This window comes from Saimiri boliviensis, chromosome 14 (assembly GCF_048565385.1).
Source record: "Saimiri boliviensis isolate mSaiBol1 chromosome 14, mSaiBol1.pri, whole genome shotgun sequence".
Lineage (NCBI taxonomy): Eukaryota > Metazoa > Chordata > Mammalia > Primates > Cebidae > Saimiri > Saimiri boliviensis.
In genome coordinates this window covers 93,334,997-93,354,296 of record NC_133462.1, presented here as the reverse complement: position 1 = coordinate 93,354,296, position 19,300 = coordinate 93,334,997, and the positions used below count along the sequence as shown (strand labels likewise).

Sequence of the window (19,300 nt, the reverse complement as noted above, 5' to 3'; positions counted from 1 at the left end):
TACTGCTCAAAATATTTTAAGGACTTTTAGAATTTCTCTCAGAGCCAGTTTACCAGGAACAGATTACTTTCTAGTATGCAGAGGTTGGCAAACTATAACCCGCAGGTCAAACGCCTGTGCTGCCTAATTTTGTGAATAAAATGTAAAGGCATTTACTTGGGCTGCCTCTCTCCTGCCTACGTTCCACCCCTTATTCACAAACAAAACCAAAACCCTCACCATATAAGAGCTAAAAGACTCCAAGGCGTAGGGAGAAAGGAGAGGATCAGGTGGAAGAGCCAGGCTGGGAAGCCAAACGCCCCTGAACAGGAGGGCCAGGCACAGATGTTAACTTGCTAGTTGCCTGATTGCTACAAGCTGTAGGTGATGACATAGGCAGGTATTGTGGGCCTAACACTGAGGATGTCAGTGACTTGCTGGTATCAGGTAACTCTAAGCTGATGATTGCCTGCAATGTCATTTATCTAATCAATAGCATAAAACACTAAACATGATTTACAGTTCCAGTCAGCAATCTTTGATAATGTGCTATGCATAAATATTACAGATTCTATTAGTTCTTTTTATATCTTAGGACTTTTAGGGCCAAATAACTCAAGATGGTCTTTAACTACGCTTCCCTGAATGTGGGTCTATAGAAACCATTAACTCAAAAAAAAAAAAAAAAAAAATCAATAAGCCAACAATATAGTCTTCTCTTTTTATAGAAAGTATATATTTCAGAAGTCCTTGTTCTGAGAAAACAAAAGTACTTTAGTAGCCTTGAAATGGTTAAGCACAAATATGTAAAGAAAGCCACATCATCATTAAAGAACTCCTTCACACAACAAAGAAAATACATTTTCCAAGCTCCTAGCTGAAACTGAGAGGGAAAGCAGTATTAATAAGTTTCCAAAGAGCAAAAGATGGAAAAAAATTCATTTTAATGAATACATTACTACTATAGATGTATCATTGATAATCTTTTAATTTTTAGTACATGTAAAAAAAAAGGAGAGAATCTTACATCTGGCTGTTCTAAAATTTTTTCAAAAATCTAAAAAGGGGGAGGAAGAGGTTTATTGATTCCATCATTGTCTATTTCCTCCATAAAATATTGTCATCCACTTACCAATGATGAATTCACCCACCACGGGGGTTTTCAAGGTGCTGTTATAACTACTCAGAAAAGCAATCCTATTAAGAATAGTTTTAAAGATGAGCCCCAGAGTTGTGTTACTGTTAATTGTATATCTTTGTAAGAATACTGCACCTGGCCAGGCACGGCGGTTCACGCCTGTAATCCCAGCAATTTGAGAGGCTAAGGAGGGTGGATCACCTGAAGTCGGGAGTTTGAGACCAGCTTGAGCAACATGGAGAAAACTCCATCTCTACTAAAAATACAAAAGATTAGCATGGTGGCACATGCCTATGATCCCAGCTAGCACCACTGCACTCCAGCCTGGGCAACAAGAGCAAAACTCCACCTCAAAACAAAAAGAACTCTGCATCTATGAATTCAAGAAATGGATACAAGCCATAAATCAAAAGACACTGCAAATCTGAACAAACATGTTGACAGATGAAGAGAAGCTCCTGAAGTCATGTGGAAGGGCCCAGAATGCACCACTCGAACGCAGAGCTGGTCCTGGAGCAGCGGCTGTGAGGTCCCACCTTGGCTCCCACTCGGCCTCGGCAGGGTGCTGTTTGGCTCTGGAAGTCATGCTGCTAAGGGATCTGAGCCTTGCCATGTAGCACCACCGTATTTACTATGGGTGGCAATGAACTCAGGCAACTTTTTCCAAACTCATGGGAGAGGCAGAGTATGAGAAATGACAGTCATGTGGGATGGGCTAACATTCTGATACCCACTCCCTCACGAGATCTTAATTGTTGCTAAAAACCTAACGATGCTTTTATTTTTTTTTTCCCTGCCACTAAACCCCTTTTGTTTCAGCAGGGCCTGCCCCAGTGTCTGAAGCAAAGGCGTGCGCTCTCTTCCATGATTTCCTTTCAGTCTTGCTCAGTCATCTTCTCCAGATCTTTCTGTTGTAACTGTCTTCTGGTTCTACAGCCTACAGATGGAGAACAAGGGACAGGGGGGTCAAGCTTAGGCATAGGAGATACAGGCCAAGGAGAAACTCTGAGGTGGGCGTGGTAGACAGAAGCTATCCTTTCGATTTCTGCAAGAGTTTTGGGCACAGGTCAGACTTAAAAACACAGAATTTTTTGTTACCACATCAGGGCAGTTCAACATAAAAATCTTAAGAAACAAGTTTGGTGGGGTTTGCCTTCATTTCATGCTTGATGGGCAAGTAAGACAAAATAAAGTCACGGTCTTGGTTTGGGGTCTCACTCAGAATGATTGACAAGGGTTTCTAAAATAGATCGGGCTGCTGATTTAGGGCACAGAGTAATATGTTCCCTCCAAACTATTATTCTGTTTTCTTTTTGTTTGTTGGAGACAGGGTCTCGCACCCTTGCCCAAGCTGGAGTGCAGTGGCATGCTGACAGCTCACTGCAGCCTCAACTTCCTGGGCTCAAGCAATCCTCCCACCTCAGCCTCCTGTATCTGGGACTACAGGCACACACCACCATGCCTGGCTAATTATTTGGTATTTTTTTGTAGAGATAGGGTTGTGCCATTTTGCCCAAGCTGGTCTCAAACTCCTGGGATCAAGCAATCCACCTGCCTCAGCCTCCTAAAGTGCCAGGATTACAGGTATGGGACCTGACCTGTTCTTAAAAATACTTCCATATATTTTTAAAACTATAATGCAGTATTAAAAGGTGAAGAATTTTTAAATCTCAAAAAATAAAGCTTTAAAAACTAAATTTAGTTTCCCACTTCGATTGCCAAATTCTTACCCAAACAAATATACCAAGCACTTTTATTGAGACCAAAAAGAATGTCTGAGCTATAATTAATGTAATTGTTACTGCTGGTGCTCTATGAATAAATGCAGAATTCAAAAAACTCCATCTGGCCTAGTCTTCTATATTTGCAAATAAATAGTTCTTCCCACACTTCCCCTCAAATATCAGTGAACATCTAAAATAGCATTTTCAGAATAAACTAGTTGTGAAAACAAAATTATCCTGCAACTCTTCTGGAATAGCAAATCCTAATGTGACAAGGAAAACATCCAGAGACACATTGCTGTTGGAAGTGCCTCCTCACCAAATTAAAGAATAAATAGATACCAAATAGCATTCTTTTAATGGTAAAGGTTTTACTTAATTCAGAATCTCTAGGATGGTGAATTCTGAACAAGAACACACAACTGGCTTCCAACTGATTTGAGAATTAACATTTATAAATCATATTATTATAGTATATCATAAATACCGGAAGTGCCAGCAATTTCATGTAGTGGCACATGTCAAATTTACCACCACTACTCCTAACTAAAGAAACAGGAGATACTCCCTGCCTACTCTCAGCGTTGGGTTCCATAATAAGAATAATTTAGTAAATGTGTACATTTTATGTAAAGACACTTACATAATATATCATATTTAAATTTCACAACTCTCTTTTAGTTCCTTAATTTCTTTTCTTTTCTTTCTTTCTTTTTTTTTTTTTTTTTTGAGACAGAGTCTTACTCTGTCACCCAGGCTGGAGTGCAGTGTTTACACTCTTGGCTAACTGCAACCTCCGCCTTCCAGGTTCAAGTGATTCTCCTGCCTCAGCCTCCCGAGTGGCTAGGATTACAGGCACCCGCCAAGACATCCGGCTAATTTTTATATTTTAAGTAGAAATGGGGTTTCACTATGTTGGCTAGGCTGGTCTTGAATTCCTAACCTCGTGATCCACCCGCCTTTGCCTCCCAAAGTGCTGGGATTACAGGTGTGAGCCACCGCGTCTGGCCAAGATGTTATTTTCTGTGGCTATTAAAATTTTGCTCTATGCCACATAATATATATTACAATTAAAATGAGATTAACAGAACTTTCAAATAAGACTCTAGTAAAAATGCTTAACTTACACATCACCTCATTTAAGAGATACTTAAACTAAAGGCCAAATTTGTCTATCTAGAGACATGGGGGAAGAGGCAATGAGATGAAAGATCTTTGTCATTTAATTAATCTAGAAGTAGAATAATGCATTATCCTCATATTGCAGTGTTCTAAGAGCTAGTGCTGTGGGTCTGAGATGACCCACGTGTTCTTTCTGGAAAATGGCTTGCTTATTACAGCTGGCACTCCTTGGCCCAGGTGTGACATGTTTGATCACTTTGGCATAGAAGGCAAACTACGGAAAAAAACATATTTTGATGAAGTATATCAATGCTGAATCTTTAAAAGATTCATTTAAAGGGCCAGATGCGGTGGCTCAAGCCTGTAATCCCAGCACTTTGGGCGGCCGAGGCGGGTGGATCACAAGGTCGAGAGATCGAGACCATCCTGGTCAACATGGTGAAACCCCGTCTCTACTAAAAATACAAAAAATCAGCTGGGCATGGTGGCGCATGCCTGTCATCCCAGCTACTCAGGAGGCTGAGGCAGGAGAATTGCCTGAACCCAGGAGGCGGAGGTTGCGGTGAGCTGAGATCGCGCCATTGCACTCCAGCCTGGGTAACAAGAGCGAAACTCTGTCTCCAAAAAAAAAAAAAAAAAAGATTCATTTAAAAAGGAAAAGGCTTTTAAAAAAATAACAGGAGTTTGATAATGTATCTAAGTTTCTAGGTTAGGCACTACCTCATGTTTTTGTAATTTGTTTTGCTTACTTAAAGGGACCATTTAATAGGTACAAAATAGAAAAAGAAATAAGAATGTCAAGATACGATCCATTTTTAAGTCCCAGAAAATTGTTTAAATAGCTGCCAGTTCAGTTGCTTTAAATCCCTTCAGCTTGCTGAAATTCTTTAATAGTTCTTCCCATATACAAAATTGTATTTTTGTTTTTATGTTAACTTATTATGTGTCTCTCCCTCTAGAAAGAAAGCTTTATGAGAGCAGGAACTTGATCCATGTTCAGCACTGTCTTACTAGTTTTTATATCATAGTAGGTGCTCAATAAATATGCCAGAGATTCCTTGACACGTACAGGTACGATTAAAAAAAAAACCAGAGAATAAATAAATATACAGATGAGCAATTTACATACAGATAGCACCTAGGATATACTTGTTTGAGTAATGTAGCTTTTTCATTGAAAATAAATCCAAATCTGTTCTTAAAGAATATTGATTTTTACAAGTGAATTAAAAAAAATAAAAGCCTTACTGTGGATAGTGGCTGTTATTTACAACAGCCTGTACTAGCTTTGCAGAGAATATAAAGGTGTATTTAACAGAATCCCTATCTTTAAGGAGTTTGCAGTTTGTTGTAGAAGACAGTATGTGTATGTCTTATAATAACAGAAAGAGATTACAGCTAGACAGGACTTCAGGAGGAGTGGTGTTCCAGCATCGACCTCATTTGAAGTTCAGAGGAACTGTTTGAAAGAAATGAATTTACTGACTCCAGTGATGAGTGACTAATGGCATCAGCTAGTACTCACTGACTACTGGCCATGAGCTAGGCACTGCTTGGTACTCTCCATGCTAAAAAGTCAGAAACAGATACATGGAAAGAAGGTTGCTCATTTCAGGGAGAAGCTGACATACACAGAGGGAAAAGAGCAAAGGTGACAATGTGCAAGGTGTATCTGGGAGGTGGCAAGGGGGCCAGTCTGACACCAAAGAACAGAAGACCTCTGGGAAAGCAGAGTGGACCGGACTACAAGAGTCCTGAACGGCAAGTCAGGTAGCGCAGCCTTCATCTTGCAGCTAAAGAGAGCCACGGGAAAGGAATGACAATGTGAGAAACGTTTTCTAGGAGTTTCACTTCACAGTCTGTGTGTTAGATCAAGAACCCTCAGGTGCATTTGGTTTAACCTGCAGAGTTTTAAAAAGCTGAAGACCTCTGGACGAGGCACGGAAACCTTCTTCCTTTCACTCTACAGCTGACTCATTTCATTCACTTCTAATCCCTGACTGGCTCCTTGGGCACCAGTTTGAGACCCCAAGTCTCTCTAGTGCTAACCTAGGACCCATTTGGAGGGGAGATGAAACAAGGGACGGGGAAACTTATTAAGTAACTACTGCAGAAGTCCAAGAACAGGCAGTCAAAATAGAAATTAAAAGAGGTTGAAACGGAAAAGAAAAGGAGCTTTGTGCAAGAGACAAGGCAACCAAGAGAAGCGTTAATTGATTGGAAAATTTAGACGCCATAATAAAAACAAAAGGCAACGATGAGACCATTTGGAAAACAGGTAATTTCTGGGTTTTCCTTTGGGGGCTCTTTAAATATCTACATGAATTCTGGGCTAATCAATGTTCCCAAACCCTCTTACATTATTGGAAGACTGCATTTCTTCTATTATAAGGAGGCTGGACTTCCCCTGCTCCTCTGAAAAAAAGCCATTCTGAGCAGAACAACCACAACTGCTGTTTCTAAGACCCTCTTTTGTTCTAGATCCACAGAGCAGCTACCAACATGATGTCATAAACTACTGCTGCATACTGCTAGCCTCCCATCTGAACTTGGCAAGAAATTCCCACAGCAGCTAGTGGTAGAGGGACTTCCCTGATCCCAGGGGTCTAGCCAAGAAGGCTAGATCTCACTTAACAGGCAACAGGGGTGAATACTCAGAGCTTCGATTAGACAGCTTCTCTAAAGGCAAACCCAGGAGCGATTTGGGTTGTCATTTTTCTCCCCAATAGACAGTCTGATTTTATGTGCTCCCCTGTATTTTGTTTCATGTGATGCAGTAGATTTGAAAGCACTGGAGTAAAGGTTGCTAATCCAGACAGAGGGCGAGGAAGCTGAGTTGCTCTCTCCCAGATCACACGCTTTCTAAAGCCCAAGCAGTAACAAAGCGCTCCCTCCTCAGATTTTAGAAATGATGAAATTACTTCTAAAAACAACAGTCACTTAAATCTGAAACACTTAATATAGTTTTTTAAACATGAAATCTCTGTAGATTATAAATGTATATGTTAATGGAGAAAAACGAATGGTTTATCTTTACACAGCATATCATGTTGTTAAAATCTGCTCACAGGGGGACTTCTAAATTATACGATTATTTTCAATATTCAAAAACAGATTCACTTTTGTAAAATGTCTCCAATATTCAATCTGAACCTCACTCATTCAGGAAACAGCTACCTCATCTCTGCAAGTGTTAACAGTCTGCTAGAAGCTGAGTGCACCTGGTGGGTCATCCTGCCACTGTGAGTTTGTATAGCACATTTCTTTCAAGTTTTGATGCTAGGAGCTCCCTCTGAGTCCTAGGCTACAGGAGGAACAGCTGAAGAGTTTAAAGATAAGATAATGCAACTCTTCCAGGTTCCAGAACCAAGGAAATATACGACTTATTTGCATTATCAGGTTCCTGAGTAAAGGGGGTTTGGGTTCTGACATTAAAATAATCGTGTCAGTTTATTATGGGTATTACAACAAAACTTCATCCTTTGCCAAAAACTATAGGATACTCAAATTCAGCGAAAAGACAACACACTTGGTGCCAGACAACTGTCAGACAACTGTTAGATTGCAGGCGTCATCTGCACAAAAATCCTCACCTGTATTTCTAGTCACTGCACCTGTAATGCGGTACTCACAGAGAAGTCACTCAACAGAAGTTACGGAATGAGGGAGTAAACAAGTAAATCTTTCCACGGTTTCTCTGACACTGTACATGTGATACTTCTGTTTCTTAAAAATCTATGAAAGGAGGATAAAATTTCTGATGCTTTTTAAAAACAGCATACAGTATAGACTATACTTCTGATGATAATCTATCTGCTACTTTTTACATAAGAAAGAAGAGCAATACTTCAGATATTAAACTATCACTTTACATAGCAAATTACTGGGTTTGAAAAAGCTTTCCAAACCTAGACAAGTTCCCTTTATAAATGTCTCTACATAAACGGTGTAGACATTTTTAGTTCCCTATGGCATTTTATGTAAATTATTTCATTTGATGTGATGAATCCAATTGTTCAAAGTAACACAACACAAGTGCTTGCACTGGGCTGGCAGTGATGACTCAAACCAACTTCCACCGGAGCCAAGGCCGGGCAATGCGGAAGTGCAGGAAACTGAAAGCAGACAGGCAAGAGAAAAGGGGAAAGCTGGCAAAGAAAGAACAAACTAGCATGCCCTAACACAAACACGGGCGTAGAAAGAGAACCTGAGGGGAGGAAGGACAGGGAGGTCTGGGAAAGGGGACAGAAAAGGACCGCCTGCAACAGCACAGGGACGGGGTTGGGGGGGGGCAGGCGCGTGTGCCCCGGGGTTCCTAAGTGCACGAAAAAGGCTGTTCATAATTACTTGGTTATTAAGAGATCATTTTCAATATCCCCTAATCACAAAAGGAAGGAAGCAATAAAAAATATTTCAGAAACTATTCCAGTGAGATTAGCCAAGTGTGACAGCAGAGAGCCCCAAAAGGCCAAGAACATCATTTGATTTCTCATCCTCAGCACCAAACACAGGGAAGACTATTAATAGCATTTTACTGAAAGCACAAACACAAAAAGTGTTTGAAGGCCAGGCATGGTGGCTCACCGTGGCCTGTAATTCTAGCACTTTGGGAGACTGAGGCAGGTGGATCAATTGAGGCCAGGAGTTGAAGACCAGCCTGGGCAACATGGTGAAACCCCGTCTCTGCTAAAAATACACAAAAATTACCAGGGCATAGTGGTACATGCCTATAGTCTCAGCTACTTGGGAGGCTGAGGCATGAGAATTGCTTGAACCTGGGAGTTGGAGGTTGCAGTGAGCTGAGATTGCATCACTTCACTCCAGCCTGGATGACAGAGTGAGACTCCATCTCAAAAAAAAAAAAGGTTCAATTAAAATACTTCATGTTCAAATCTAAAATTAAAAGACATTTTTAAAATAAAAATCCTAAGTTTTCACTTATAAGGATACCCACAATTGCCTGAATATTTCATTTAGTCCAAAACCTCATTCTTAAGGTACCAGAAAATACTAAGCATTAGTGATTTTTAGCATTGAAACTTTAAAAACTCCTTTCCTGACAGTTAGGCAGACTTTGTTAAACTATGCTTCTGAGACTGGAGAAGGGAGGACATATTCAGAAAGCAAATGTTTAACAATCTGCTTGGCACTGTCATAGGAAAGTTATCAGTTTTAAAGTCATATATATGTATCTTTTGGGTTTCTTAATATAGCTTAACTTAATAAACCAATATAATCTTAGAAAAGGAGACCATTATGTATAACTTAATAGAAAAGACAACTTTAAACACATATAATTTCCACTGTTAGTTGTTATCCAGGTAGAAGTGATACTGCGTTTTGAGTCTGAGGAGGGAATATTCCATTAGTTGTAATACAAAACATTAATAATTAGTCTGCCATATTAAAATATTTTCCCCCAATTTAAACAATTCTTTTATTTCTTAGAAATAGGATGACTCAGGTGAGTACAGTTTTAAATTTAGTGATGTGGGAAAAAATAATTTGGGAAAGGGATGTTAATTGTAGGCTTTGTATATACACATCAATAGATGACTGAAACACACAGGAGAAATGCTACAGGCCTTTGCTACATCCATGACAAGACCTCTGTGCATCTTCAACACAGCTGACTGGGAGGAGGCTAAAGATAAAGGCTACCAAAACTCAAAGAATCGATCTGGAGGAGACATCTGGCAAACCAGATGACAGAAATTGATCCAGCCAAACACCTTTCAGACAGAGGCGAAAACTGAAATTCCAAAAGTTCATACTATCCCCTGAAATCACTCTCATGAGTTACTGGGGAAAGATAGTTCTAGAAGGTGCACCATATGATGATCAGCATGTAACTAGTGCAGTGTTGAAATGGAGGAAAACGTTTTATAAGGTGGGCAACACAACAGTAGCACTCTGATCCTTCTTCACAAGTTATACCTAAAAAGGTAAAATTAAGACCATATGACTTTTCCCTCTAAGGCCAACTTGATTACTGGCATGAAAAAACGGCAGTCAGATAATAGTAACATTTTTGGTATTACAGCTAAGATTTGAATAGGAGTATAAGCTTTGTTTTGCTAACTTCCTGTACCAGAGATTTAGTTAAAATATACAAGAGAATGAAAACTGGATTAAGTGCTTTACCAAGAGCTCTAATTTCTTAAAAAACTATTTTTAACATTGTAGAGGCCGGGCGCTGTGGCTCACGCCTGTAATCCCAGCTCTTAGGGAGGCAGAGGCGGGAGGATAGCTTGAGTCCAGGAGTTTGAGACCTGCCTGGGCAATACAGCGAGACCCCGTTCTCCACAAAAAGGAAAAAAACAAAAGACAACATTGTAGAAATATATATATAACATGAAACTGCCATTTTAACTCTTTGTAAGTATACAATTCAATAGCATTAATTATGATAAAAATGTGCACCATCACCACTATCTATTTTCAAAATTTTCCATTGCCCCAAATGGAAACTCCGTGCCCACTAAGCAATATTAAATAATTTTGCTAAGCAAAAACTAAGAAGAAAAACAATAGTCTGTAGAGAATTAACTGCAAATGGCAATCAAGCTGTCCGGTTAAAATAAACAAGAGAATGAACAGTACGCCAAGTGCTTTACTATTCTAATTTTTGCAAGAAAAAAATTAAGAAGAAAAGTCATAGCTCATAGAGAATTGACTATAAATGGTAATGAAGGAAGATAGTAATATAGCATTTATAATTACCTCAGAAAGCTTTTCAGTCTTCTATTTTAACATATATTTAATTGCCTACTTCGGTTTTGTTACTTTCTCATTTCCCTTTATTTATATTTTTAATGATAATGCTGATTTAGAATACAATGAGTACAAATGGGACTTCAAAGTGAACTTGGGGGGGAATTGGTGAAGAAAAGGAAATGCAGCTAGTAGCCTAATTTTCAGAGAAGAAAACAGGCGTACAGAGGTAAAAAGTAAGTTCACGAGGCTCTAGCTAAACGGTGGGACCGTGCTGGAACTAAGGCAATCGAATTCTGCCCTACCACACAGGCCACCTTGGGGAGGCTGCTGTCGGGTGGGTATGGCTTTTATCTTTTCTTTTTCCAAACTTTTTTTGTATTATCAAACAATGAAAAATGGTCATTTTTCCCTGATCTGTTTTTTCAACTTAAGGTTGAAAATTAATCCAGTACCTCTTATATTTTAAAATGTGTCCTCCATTCTTTACACCGTTTTAAAAGATTTTAAAAATATATTAACAAGAGGAAGAAACAGTAAGTACATATTATATTTTATCTGCTAGATGTAGGAAAAGAAAAATGAGACTTCCTTAATAGAATGTGACTATTCTTGTTTTGATTCTAATTTCTGGAACTGCCATGCAACAGTCAGGACCATGAAAAAAGAATATATCCAGTAACACTCACTCTAGCTGAGGGCATGCAACAGAACATCTTGGAGTATGAACATTATCATGATTAGAAGTCATATTACTCAATACATACAAATATAAAAACTACTTATAATTAAAAGCTTATGTTAACTAAAATTTTCCCTCACATTTGAGACAAAGGAAAACTTACAAAAACAAAGCAATATTGAATATATATACATGTTTTTAAAATGCCATTTTACTTTTAATTGCACTTCATTTCTGATTTACCTCTGCAATCTCTATCCTTTTGGCAAGATCATCAAGAGAAAGACAGCTTTCATCGGAAGGCAGATTCTCCTGAAGACTATAGGACGCTTCTTCAGGAGAGAGATCTTGCAGGAGATCAGAGTCGTCGTCTTGGTTATCTTCAGATGAAAGCGAATCTTCGGTATCTTTTAAACATTCCTCTAAAAAACTGTTCAAATAGTCTTCTGTTTCTTTGTTGAGATGGTCATCTTTATCTCCCTTTTCCTCTGGGGCCATATACACCTCTGGAAGCGGTGTGCCTAAGTCAGATATTTTATCATTTCCACAGAGCACATTCTCAGAGCCCTCTGAGTCAGCCTGACCCTGTGGTGATTTTCCATCACTGTCCGTGAGACCAGCCTGCTGCAGCTCATTTAATTTATTGTTCTCAAGTTGGTCTGTGGGTAATGCCTCAGAAGCATCCCGAAGTGGCAAATGGAGTTCTTTTCTTTGAGCCTGTGTATATTTACGCTCAGAAATCAACGAAGGAGGTATATGGTCACAGCCTGGTAAAATCAATGGCTCTATCGCTAACTCGCTGGAAGGAAACACCTTAGGGTGTTCAGCAGTGCCCTCTGTTTTGGCCACACCCTGGCAGGCTGCTGTGTGAGCCAGCTGCAAGGGACTGTCATCTTCACAAGCACTCTCAGAAGCGGCTGGCCCAGACGGGCTCCCTGCCGTCTCCGAGGACTGGGTGTGGAGGGCTAACGTGGCTTCAGCGCTGCACAGCGGCTCCTCCATGTGGTCCTTTCCTGCAGTTACCGAAAGGCCTGGGGAATTGGCCTGCCCGTCCATCTGACTACGGCAGGGACAGCTCTCCAAGGGCTCTTCTTTATGTTGGCTTTCTTTATTTGGTTTTGTGTGAAGACAAGTTTTACTCTCTAAAGATGAAGAAAAATAAATCGTTTAAAATTCAAAACTACACTCTGTATAGGAGGGAACAGAAGAGACATGTGAGCATATGTAACAATAATATTCTAACCCTCTCAAATGGAAATTCTATCTGTTGCATAATGGTGTCTTTAGGTAGAGGAAATACCTAAAATACTTAGTAAATAGTCCTTATACATGACAGGGATTATTCAAAAGCATGTGAATATGAATAAATCACTTAGACCTTATTATAATCAAAAAGTCATTTTCAAAGGTTTAAAACGTATTCTGAACTTTATTAGCCTTCTACATTAAAATGAAGTTAGAGGCCAGGCGCGGTGGCTCAAGCCTGTAATCCCAGCACTTTGGGAGGCCGAGGCGGGTGGATCACAAGGTCGAGAGATCGAGACCAACCTGGTCAACATGGTGAAACCCTGTCTCTACTAAAAATACAAAAAATTAGCTGGGCATGGTGGCGCGTGCCTATAATCCCAGCTACTCGGGAGGCTGAGGCAGGAGAATTGCCTGAACCCAGGAGGCGGAGGTTGCGGTGAGCCGAGATCGTGCCATTGCACTCCAGCCTGGGTAACAAGAGCGAAACTCTGTCTCAGGAAAAACAAAAACAAAAACAAACAAACAAAAAAGAAGTTAGAAAGATTATTTTCAGCACATTTAAGACATGATGTATTAAGTAAGTATTTTTACAGGATGAACCTCAGTAACACATTCATCACTTTAAATGTAAGAAAAGTAATATTGGTCTGGGTTACTATGATTAAAGACTAACCTCGGTTCTGTTCAAATTTATAATTTGACCAGAATACCACTAATAAATATGTTTGCAAATTACTTGCAACTTCTTAAAGGGAGGTAGCAAAGGGCAGCAATAAAAAGAGTAAGTTTTTGCAACAAGTAGAAATGGGTTGAATTTTGACATCTCTTTCAATTTCTACTTCAAATATAACCAACTTATTTTTCTTCTACTTTAAAATGAAACAGTTAAAAACCTTTGTGCGAATAATGAATGAGAAGTGCACAGACTGGTAGATAACAGAGAAGCTTGCTCACCCTCACTTTATTGGTACACTTAGCATGCATGACTATTTTAGAAGTTTTTACTTTTTAATACTAATATGTATGTTTAACTTAGATAAATAATGAGCCAAAGGGGAAAATAAGCGAGAAAATATGATGATAATTTTATTCCATTTGTTTTTTCATTTAATGGCACTTTATTTTTCTTATCTTTTCTTTTCTTTTTTAGGATGGGGTTTCACCATGATGGCCAGGCTGGTCCTGAACTCCTGACCTCAGGTGATCCACCCGCCTCGGCCTCCCAAAGTGCTGGGATTACGGGCGTGAGCCACCATGCCCGGCTGGCACTTTGTTTTTCTTGCCTTTTTTTTTTTCCTTTTCACCCTGGACTCCAAAAGCATCGTGATGCTTTAATACTAATTGCCAACTGACAATTGAGGGCCATATCATTTCAAGCAAAAGGCATTACTGAAACGCTGGCTTTAGGTTTCAGAGAATCTGGTACTGAGCTACACCTCAACTCCGGGCTGCTGAGAGGGAGCTATTCAGTAGAGTTCGTACTTCCTCCCCTGACACGCGGACGCAAATATCAGACGAGGATCGGGAGAAGGAAGATGGGTCACCTTTGGAGAATATAGCATTCCCTCTCTCTTCCCACCCCAAAGAATCACTCAAACTTTGTGAGACTGCAAGAAAACACAGGCACATTTCATTTCCTTTCAGTTGCTGCTTTGCCACTGGGCTTCTTGGGCTGCCTCTCCCTCTATTAAAATGGGGGAAGGTTAGAGCAATGAGGGCCACAGCCAAGGGGAAAGGGGGCCAAGCCACTCCTCCACGAATTCCAGTACCCAAAGGTTCAGAAGATGTCCCCTGAAACATGTCCACAGGATTCAGAGACTAAGATTGGAGACCACAGTCCCATAAGTACTGTGAAAGCACGGGGTAGAGAGACTCCCTACCCCACATCCCAGAGGAATGGGGTGTGTTGCTTCCAGCTGAGGGTCAGTTACCTAAAGGCTGTTAAGTATCTAGGGGAGCCTCTTGGGAGCAAAATCCTCTGTAGCTGCTCCTGCTGGAGCCACCACATCCCCACAGAACAACCTGGGTTCAGCCATAAGCACCAGTACAGCTAACTCCAACCATGAGCAGACTATGTTCCCAGTCCTGGCTACTGGAGGGCAGCGAAGATAACTGGATACAATGAGATTTAACTGTGAAAATGAAGTTCAGGACTGAATAGGGCTAAGTTCTAAATAACTGAAATAGGACTATTTAATAGCTAATAAGTGACTGAAACGTTACAGAATCCATCTGAGGTGCCATTCTATGAGTAGGAAGTGAGGTGGTGGACTGCAGCTATGCCACGAAATACAACCAGACAGATAAAGTACCAAATCTAATGAACTGTGACACCACTTAAGTGATGAGTAATAAAGACTGTCTATAGGTACAGTGAATTGTTTAAACAGCCTGAAAATGGTTGCTTCATCCCATCATTTAGAAAGACTACAGAAAATTACGGGGGAAAAAAAAAAACCATCAGAATTTTGAAAAAGGCAAGAGTTCCAAACTACGTTTGGAGAGTAGCCCATATTGTTGACACTGCTCTTTAAAACACTGTTTGGTGAAACTTGGGCAACATTTCTTTCCCTAGAATTTAGTCCACACTCCTTCATAATAAGGTTATTCATGGTATATCTGGATTGTTGAAGCCTTTGATAATCCATACAAGGTACTCAGCAGAAGCAGGCTGCATTCAATTAGAAATGGGAAGACTCAGGTTCTAGCTGTGAATCAGAGCACCAAGCATGTGACTCAAACTCGGTGCCTCAGTTTCCCCACCTGCACCTCATGAATCCAAGCAGAGGCCAAGGTGGAGGAAGTGCTGGGCAGCAGCCATGCTAAGGAAGTCTCAAACTGAAACACACAGCCTGCAATCGCACTTTTCCCAATGTGCTCAACGCGAAGACACGTTCACACCCAAACTAGGCAGGTTTTGTGTTATTTTTCCTCCTTTAAAATTGTTATGAAGTTCATTTTACTGTGATTTCTGACATAAAAATGACTGGAAAAGAAAAGCCAGGAAGAACAGAGGATAGTAGGACTGACCTAAAGCAATATCCCTAGCTTGTCTCAGAAGTGAAAAGGAGATTAAGATTTGAAAGAATAAAAATATACTTTGTAAAGAGTAAAAGGGTGGCCGGGCACAGTGGCCCATGCCTGTAATCCCGGGACGTTGTGGGGCCGAGGTGAGAGGATCACTTGAGGTCAGGCCTTCCAGACCAGCCTGAGCAACACAGAGACTCCCATATCTACAAAAATTTTAAAAATTAGCGCGGTGGTGTGTGCCTATAATCTCAGCTACTGGGGAGGCTGAGGCAGGAGGATTGCTTGAGCCCAGGAGGCCGCTGCAGTGAGCCATGATGGTGCCACTGCACTCTAGCCTAGGCAACAGTGTGAGACCTTGTCTCAAAAAAAAAAGGTGGGGGGAGGGAAAAGGGCTAACTATGACGATATCACTACCACCACCACCACCATCATCATCATCAACATCATCATCATATCACTTCACGGCAACTCATCCGAAACCCCTGATACTTCCTCTTCAGTATCAGGGCTCTCAGGCCTAGGAACATGAAGCCTAGAAATGTACATTAATAATAAAATCAGATATCAAGGGGGAAAAAAACCTTAAAACATATTTATTTATTTTCTAAAGCTTTTATAATGAACAACATGCCAAACATTTAGAAAAAAGCCTCTTAAAATCTTTTGACATAGGCACAAGGTGGTATGAAATACATCATAAATGCTCTAGAAATGTATATATACAAACTAAAGTATATCATATGTTAGTAAGCAGAAAAGGGAAGAAATTAAATTGCTAAATTATCAAGATATAGAGTTTTAAATATCTAAATTTACAGAACAAATTTCTGATAAAGTGCATACAGTAACTGTTGAATTTTAAACAGAAAACAATGTATGAATATACCAAAACCAATCCAATTTAGAGCATTTTGTACAATCTCTCCTTATTCTGTTAGATATATATAACCACCTACTGAAACATAATAATCTTATGATTTTATAAGAACTTAGATTTTATAGTATCTACTACTAGATGTCTAAAAAGTAGAGCTACACAATATAAAAAGTCTTGTTTTGCTATTTTTCTACGAGATATACATACAAAAACGTAAATGCAAAAAAAAAAAAAAAAAAAAAATCCTCCACAGCAATTCAAATGTAACACTTGTAAAATATCAGAGGAGGCAGGTATCTTTTATGCTGCTCCCCGGCTTAAGTTAAAAACATACCTGACACTTTGGTGGTAGCTCCTGTTTCCTTTGGATCTTCAGACACTATTAGCTGTGTAGAGCATTTCCTTTCTGGGGACTTCTCCACAACTGCTATCTAAAGAGTTTAAAACAAGAAAACCCAACTTTTGGGGAAACTATTGCATTAAACTAGGAAGCTGAAAAGAACTTGGGAAAGGTTTCTTTATTTTCCAAAATAGTCCATAAAACAGACATATGACACAAACATTTTTCCTAGAAATATTTTCAAAAGAAACAATCTCTTACCTTGTGTTTGGATAAAAGAGGACTGTAGAAAAAAAGAAAGAAAAAATAATTAAAAAAAAAATTACAGCAGCAATACGCTTCCAAACAAATGTCACTGAAATGGCTATAAAAAAAAAATACAGCTTCTCTGGGTTCTAATATTAGCACAGAACATTTCCACGGCTGAAACATTACCACTGGCTCACATAGTTCAAAGTGCAGCTATATCATGTGTTAATCTCCTTAGATGGCCAATTACTATTGAAAACCCCCACAGACGCTACAAATGCTGAACTCCAGAAGGAAAAAAAAGAATGCTAACCTTTTCCTAATAAATAAAGACAAGTTCATATACACACATTTTTAAAATTTCAGCTTATGTCATTTTAGTCTAAAATAGATTATGGTTGAAGATAATTTTGTTGGAATTCTCCATGGAAACAGCTAACAAAAAGTAACTTTTAAATATTAAATTTTAGGGAGTACCAAAAATAACAGAATGCACATATCCATTAAAGGCTTGCACAAAAATGCTAATCACCACTTTACTCATAATATTCAAAAAATAAGAAACATCCCAAATGTCTACCAATAATAGAATGAATAAGCTATTGCACAGTCATCCAGTTAATGTGTACTGCAGTAAAGCAGAGGAAACCACTGTGACAGGCAACAACGTGGAACGAGACGTGCAGACGAGTGCAAGAAGCCAGACACAGGAATCTATACTCTGTGTGATCCGGTTTATATGAAACTACAGATCAGGCAAATATATTGTTGTACAGTCCAGACAGTGGTTACTATCGGGGGTGGGCACAAAGTTGGTAGGTGCATGAGGAAGCCTTCTGAGGGGCTGGAATATTCTATACCTTATACCTTGCTCAGAGTGGTAGTCACATAGACATACATGTTTATGTAAAAATTCATCAAGCTTGTATGCTTTATGTATAAGTTGAACATATTTTTAAATATTAAAAAATTTAACAGTAATAATATGGGGGGGGGAATTCTCCAAATCTTAAAGCATAAAGACACCATGCTCATATCACGTTCAAGAAATATTTGTTAGCAAGTCCTTTACCTGCTGCATGAGCTATGCAACAATGACCTGGCACCGTTTCAGTATTAATAGAGTTTTAGTTTACTCTCCATGATTCAGAGAGAACAGAAGAAGAAGTTCTCCTGTTAAATGGAGAACTTTTTTCTCCACAGAATGGAAAGTCTTTTAGCCTTTGTACTGAGAACTCACGTTCTAACTTTCAGAAATATGTACTAGCTTAAACACTATTGTGTCCCTTTATCCTCAGAAATCTGGATCTTCGAATAAGGACTTTTTTTTTTAAAGGTAAGTGCCTTATTACTATTATTTAGTTTTAAAAATCCAACTCTGGGGCAGGCACGGTGGCTCATGCCTGCAATACCAGCACTTTGGGAGACTGAGGCAGGTGGATTACCTAAGGTCAGGAGCTTGAGACCAGCCTGGCCAAAATGGTGAAACCTTGTCTTCATTAAAAATACAAAAATTAGCCAGGTGTGGTGGCACATGACTGTAATCCCAGCTACTCAGGAGGCTGAGGCAGGACAATTGATTGAGCCTGGGAGTGAGTGGAGATCGTATCACACTGCACTCTAGCCTGGCCGACAGAGTGAGACTGTCTCAAAAAACAAAAAACAAAAAAAACAAAAAAAAAACAAAATGCAACTCCTTGATACAATTTAAGCTACTGAAAATTACCTGGTAAATGCAGTTTTTCTTCTGCAGTATTTTGGTTAGATACTGTATTCTATTTTCTTTCCATTATCAGACTACTCTTAAAAATGTTATTTTTACTACAAAACACAAACATTAACAAGTAGAATGTTGGGAGGCCGAGGTGGGTGGATCACGAGGTCAAGAGATCGAGACCATCCTGGTCAACATGGTGAAACCCCGTCTCTACTCAAAATACAAAAAATTAGCTGGGCATGGTGGCGTGTGCCTGTAATCCCAGCTACCCAGGAGGCCGAGGCAGGAGAATTGCCTGAACCCAGGAGGCGGAGGTTGCGGTGAGCCGAGATCGCGCCATTGCACTCCAGCCTGGGTAACAAGAGCGAAACTCCGTCTCAAAAAAAAAAAAAAAAAAAAAAAAAAACAAGTAGAATGAAAAGCCCTGATGTACAACTCTGTCCACCTGAGCTGCCAGTATCTTAACCAAAAACAGATCAA

At 39.6% G+C, this 19,300-nt stretch overlaps 1 protein-coding gene across 5 annotated transcripts in view; it reads right to left on the bottom strand.

Moving 5' to 3' along the window:
• CNST (consortin, connexin sorting protein) overlaps nt 1-19,300 on the bottom strand; it is a 94,875-nt gene that overhangs the window by 9,255 nt on the left and 66,320 nt on the right. For all 5 annotated transcript variants that reach the window (XM_074385440.1, XM_039464255.2, XM_074385441.1 and 2 more), the window contains 3 exons: nt 17,116-17,137; nt 16,849-16,945; nt 11,603-12,501 (listed from right to left, as the gene is read on the bottom strand). In XM_074385440.1, coding sequence (XP_074241541.1) covers nt 11,603-12,501; nt 16,849-16,945; nt 17,116-17,137 — 1,018 coding nt within the window. The remainder of the gene's footprint in view (nt 1-11,602; nt 12,502-16,848; nt 16,946-17,115; nt 17,138-19,300) is intronic.